The sequence below is a fragment of the Nicotiana tabacum genome, chromosome 20 (genome assembly GCF_000715075.1).
Source record: "Nicotiana tabacum cultivar K326 chromosome 20, ASM71507v2, whole genome shotgun sequence".
Lineage (NCBI taxonomy): Eukaryota > Viridiplantae > Streptophyta > Magnoliopsida > Solanales > Solanaceae > Nicotiana > Nicotiana tabacum.
Genome location: NC_134099.1, coordinates 49,563,174 through 49,569,130, shown reverse-complemented (window position 1 = coordinate 49,569,130; position 5,957 = coordinate 49,563,174). Strand labels below are relative to the sequence as shown.

General features: G+C 32.2%; 1 protein-coding gene across 1 annotated transcript; it reads right to left on the bottom strand.

The window, feature by feature from the left end:
• Positions 1-1,223: 1,223 nt before the first annotated feature.
• On the bottom strand, positions 1,224-5,735 carry LOC107830702 (polygalacturonase At1g48100-like). Its single transcript, XM_016658337.2, has 8 exons — positions 5,366-5,735; positions 4,739-4,867; positions 4,367-4,534; positions 3,413-3,454; positions 3,112-3,319; positions 2,500-2,581; positions 2,250-2,358; positions 1,224-1,790 (listed from the first exon to the last, which is right to left on the bottom strand). The coding sequence occupies exons 1-8, from the start codon at positions 5,663-5,665 to the stop codon at positions 1,386-1,388; spliced, it is 1,443 nt and encodes a 480-aa protein (XP_016513823.2). The 5' UTR covers positions 5,666-5,735; the 3' UTR covers positions 1,224-1,385.
• Between the last annotated feature and the right edge of the window lie 222 nt (positions 5,736-5,957).

The window sequence follows — 5,957 nt, the reverse complement described above, 5'->3', positions numbered from 1 at the left end:
CCGATTTTCAGTTGAATTTTCGGCCCAAATCAGATATTTTCCCTCTTATAATTTAGATAAAAATTCCTAAAAACCAAAATTAAACATACAAATATTAATTAATACCTAACAACAAATATCACACGAATTAAAACATTTTAATAAAATTACGATGACAACAAAAATGCGTATTTTGTGATTTTCGCTTTTAAACAACCAAAGTATAATTAACTAATTCCTAAATGCACCAATTATTCCTAAATGCCTGCAGCATGTATTTTTGTATTTTCTAACTATGCCTGCAGCTGTTACCTGCGTATTTCCTACTTTGTAACTCCTATTATTGTGTTACTATCATATGGTTGGTTCGGTTACACGATCATTTCGAAAGATGAGTTGATAGGATTTTGCCGTGCTAATTGATTTGTTACATAAATTTACTTATACATGGTGAGGATGAGGTAAAAGCACGAAGGTATTGCCGTACCATGTGATTTGACGTTTTGACATTTTGGAACATACATCTCCTACCAGGGAATTAAGATCGTAAACATTCTACTATGGTTTCTTTATTTAATTATTGACTGTCTTGTCGAACTGCAATTGATACTTGTATTCGTTATACTTTAAACTACTTTACTGTTATTTTACGGTAAAGGTTGTAGCAACAAGCATTTTTAACTAAAAGCCTCGTCATTACTTTGACGAGGTTAGACAAAATACTTACCAGTACATGGGGTCGGTTGTACTGATACTACACTTCTGTACGATATGCACAAATTTTGGGAGTGGAGCTGTTGGTGATGTCGGGTGCTGATTAGGAAGATGATCGCACATTCGGGATATAACTGCCTCTTGTCCTTGGCAGCTTAGCTTTTACTATTCTGTTTATGTATCATTCAAACATAATGCATATATATTCGTACTAGCTTTGCAAATTCCAAGTCTTAGAAACTCATGAGTCGTACTACCAGGTCTTGGGTAAATTGTAAATGCTCAATTATCTATTCTTTATTTTCTTGTAATCTCTGATGAGTTATATTGTCTGTTAGTTGGTTTACCTAGTGGGTTGAGTTAGGTGCCCTCACGGCCATGGATTTTTGGGTCGTGACAATAAGAGTAGAAGATATTCGAATATTTCAGCAAATAATAAAAAGGAAAAAGAAATGAGAGCGAAAAAAACTTAGAGAATGCTTGAAAATATACAGCCCAAAATTCATCTATATATCTGAAAAAAACTGCATATTTCTAGACTGGCTAGAACTTGTGCCTTCCGACCGCAAAAAACATAGGGGAAGGAGAAAACAACCAAGGAAAATTTAAACAGACACAAATTTACAACAATACCTGAAAGAGAAATTTTTTTTTTAAAAAAACTAGCAAATTAAATGGCTATACATAAAATTTTACGAGCAGACATTTTCATGGGATCTTGATATTCTTCTAACAAAGCCACTTCCCCTTCTTACACAATAATCCATACTTGAAGGAAGAAGTGGTGCTTGTGATTTTCCATAAGAATTCCAGCACAATCCCTGCTGAATTCCCCGATAATTAAACGATGGTTTTAATTGAATGTCAATTAGATCAACGTCAGTGCATGGAATTGAGTTACTGCAAGCTAGATGAATTGGTTTGGCAGAGTAAGTTCCTGTTATCTGATTGAATTTAACGTTGGATATTGCTACAGCTCCTGTTTGATTCTTGCACACATGCTTGTCGCAGTAATATTGATCAATCATGATTGGAACCTTAACATCTGATACTTGAATGTTCGAAAATGATATGTTCTTGACGGATCCAAGACCACCCTACAAAGAAACTAACGTTATTACTTATTATATACTAACTTACTAACAAGTTATAACTTCTATACATTATCTGTTGTTTAAGTTATATACACCGTCCGTATAAAAATTATTTTATAATAGTAGGTCATCAAACAGATATCTATATATAAACCTTCTTAAAATGTGAGAGTTGTAATCTTGAAAACAAGACAAATTTATTCTTTCTCTTTCCTCCCTTATTCTAAAAAGGGAAAAAAGAGAAAAGAAGGGGAGAGGGATTCATCACCAATATTTGATTGGGTCTCTAATCTTCTTCATTCCTTAGATAACGCATATTACCTGCTAAATTAGTTGTATAACACTAATAGTATAAAAAGATTTTACACTTCTAATGTATAAATTAAATGCTTAACTAACTACGAGTGTCGAAAGAATTTAGGCTTGTTAATTACTAACCAATTTTTAATATGTAACACCCACCTGCCATGTCTTTATCCTTGCACCATACATAGTGCTTTCCAAGTTCACGTTCTCAACAATGATGTCTGAAACGCATGCAACGCTTTTATCTTTACCTAGTCCTCCGAGGCTGGGATTATCATAATATGAGAAAAGAAAATTTATTAGAAACTACATATAAGCATATCAAACTAGCTATGATAAACTGTAAGCTTACTCCTAATATACAATCATAATTTTGCTTCATAAGATAAATGAATGAATTAATTACCTTATCCCATGTCCAGGACCACAATTTATGTGATGTACATGAATATTAGAGCAACCAGTTTGAATTGACACGCAATCATCTCCTGTTTATTCAAAGAATTATTGAGATTAGATTAATGATGCAATCTTAATTAGGTCATTTCTACTACCAAATCATAATAAGTTTACCTAAAGTGTCCTAATGGACAATAACATTGGATTGAGTAATTTAATCACTTTAATAGTTTAGTGGTGTACCAACAATTACTTCAAGGATAAAGTTAGGTGTCAATTTTCTTACTGTTATTAATTATATAAGCTATGGTACATAGGCATTTATACACCACGAATCACTTGGACTACATTAAATATTCTTTATAATATTACATACTTTAATGTTGGGGGAAAGACAAAAAGTTAGTTTAGTGACCGTTTATCGTTTGAAAAAGGAGGATGACATGGGACCTTTAGAAACTTTGGGAAAGTGCACGTGGTAGCAACTATCGTATATACTTTTTCGTTTTCCTTTGTTTATGAGAAGAAAAAGAAAAAGCTATAATTGACTCTCGTAATCCAATTTATTTGGGACTGAGGGAATAGTTAATTAAGCCAAGTTAATAAGAAGAATGTTTACCTGTTCCTATATTGGAATGATGGATCTCAACATCTTGAGAATTTTGAAGGTGAATACCATCAGTGTTTGGGCTACTTCCTGGTGCAGAGATTGTAACGTTATTGATTTTTACTCCTTTAGAGTTGTCAAATTTTAGGTGACATTGAGGACTATTCATAATCTTGATATCACGAACTGTCACATTATAGCTAGCATAAAATCGTAAAACCTGTCATCCAAATTTTTAAAAAGAAAAAATTATTCATCATAACTGCATTCAGCTAATTAAATAAAGGGAAGACACCTTATATATTCTACTTACTGTCGGTTTTATATCAGGAATGCTTTTAGATGTCTTCATTTCCTGTATATAAAAAAATATGAAATGAGAGAAGAATATTATGATCATTAACATGTAAAGATGGTTTAATTTAATGATATTATGTGTTGGGCTACACCAGCCCAAATATACTATTAATATGGTATAAAATTATCTGCTTTGGTCCAAACCCCTACGTTTTTTCTTCTTCTCAAAAGGTGTCACATCGTACCATTAATTAGGATATCCCTACACTTTATACGTAACTTCCCAATCTTTTTAGTTATAAATATTGAACTTTGTTCGCATAACCAACATTATAAATAGTGTTAATGTAAAACTTTATTCGCACACTCGATACTATGACTAGGGTCTATATGTTCTAAGAAATTATTAAAGGAGATGGAGCGCATGTGCCCATTCTTCAACTAAGTTTACGGAGGTAAAACACTTTGACTCTCTCTTAGTTCATGTGTAATAACATAAAGCATAATATAATTTTTACACAATAAGTGACCAATTTACTTTTTATTTTGGTACAAAATAAGTGTCCATTTATATAATCAAGAAAAAATTCAATTTGTTTTTTAAAAATTACCCTTATATACGTATCCCTAAAAAGTCATTTGCTCCTCACATTTCAGAAGAGAAGTAAGTGCTACTATAACTATGGTGCAACATTTAATGAAGGGTGTTTAGTCACACTAATTATTTTCATCTAGAATTTAGTATTTCCTTAATGAGTGTGCTTAAAGCAGGTACAACATATTAAAATATAGTGATACTGTAAAAAGTTTTTATACCGTTAACATGTAGAAGTTACATCCCATAATATAATATTGTATTAGAAATAATATAAGGGTTCTAATTAACCTCCTACCTCACTAAGGCTGTCGTTTGTTCTTACTTTCGGTGTAAAGTTAAGAGTAATATTCTTAGAGGTACAAAAGTACAAACCTGGAAATAATCAATTTGAGAAAGTTTCCACCAGTTATAGCCTTGGCCATCAAAAGTGCCAGTTCCTTGGATGGTAAAATTGTGCATCCACTTGAAATTTAACCATTGGAACAAGCTGGATTTGGGCCAGGTTCCTACTTTTGAAGGAGCCAAGAGAGTTCCATCTACCTGCAGTTTAATTATTTAATTCCACAAAATTCTAATAACTTTTAAATCATAAAAAAGGAGAACTTTTAGCCGACAAAGAATATATATATTTCCTGTTATATTCTTTTTGCAAGTGAACAAAAAATTAATCTTTAGGGCTTTTTGGGCGTGGGTATTTAAATAGAGACCGTGGAAGATAGAATAGAATACTAATTATAAATTAACCTGAAAAATAAAGTTAGGCATGCATGGTCCTTGAAGTGTAATGGGATTGATTAAGAATTGGAATTCTGAAGGAATGTGTAGAGTAGCCCCTTGGACTTTGCAAGCAGCTTCCCATGCTCCTTCAAGTGCCTATACATATATCAAAGATGAAGATTTTCTCCATGGTTAGACTAAACTTAGTACTGTTGACTAAAACCATAATATTGTAAAGTTCTTTTACAATACAATGGAGTTATGTTTTATACACAATATTGTAAAGTTCTTTTACACTATTAATATTGTTTAATCAATATTCGAGAATAACGGTTTGGCCATCAGTATTTAAAACTACCGAACTACGATATTAGAAATACTGAAATACTTATTTCGTTTGAGGAAAATTTCAGGTGAAATAACGGTTCACTCACAAAACATCAATGTTATTCCAAGTGAAATATAAGTCATGTCCAAACACAACAACTTACAAATATGCCTTTTGAACTTAAACTTCAGATACTCTTTTTTTCCAACTTCAATCAAATATTATCCAAATATCGGTAATATTCTTGTAAATGACCTAGTAATATAAATAAATTTACACTATCGGTGCATACAACTTAGAAATCTATGTAATTATCTTTGCTTTACCTTGGAATCATCAGAAACTCCATCACCTTTGGCTCCAAAGGACAAGATGTCAAAAATGGGAAACTGTGTAGGGTAAAAACCATGAGAAGGAGCTGGAGAAGGAGAGTCTGAACAATCTGGTGCTTTATTTCCACCTCCATTTTTCTGCTTATTATTCCTATTCCTATGTTTGTGGTGTATTTTGCTCTTCTTTGTATGGTGTTTCCTAGCCTCAACTGATACCATTGAAAATGCAGTGAAGAAAATAAGTAAAAGAACGAGAAGAAAGATGAGAGGAGAGTGTTTATAATTCTTCTTCATTTGAAAAAAAACTGTTGAAGAGGAATGTTTCTACTTCAGGACGTGGTTATTATGTTGGAAATTGGAACTTAGTAGGAAGTAGTGAAATACTGAAATGAGGTGGTTATTGACACTTTATATAAGACCATTCAGCCAAATATACCCTTATTATCATCTCAAATTGCTAAAGTACCATTCCAAGTACTTACATGGGTCCCATACAAATTCTAAAACGGATGTCACATTTTTTGGTTCAATCAGAATTATTTGTTAAAGTTTCTGAAAGCAAAAGAACAAAGAAAAGATGAACACA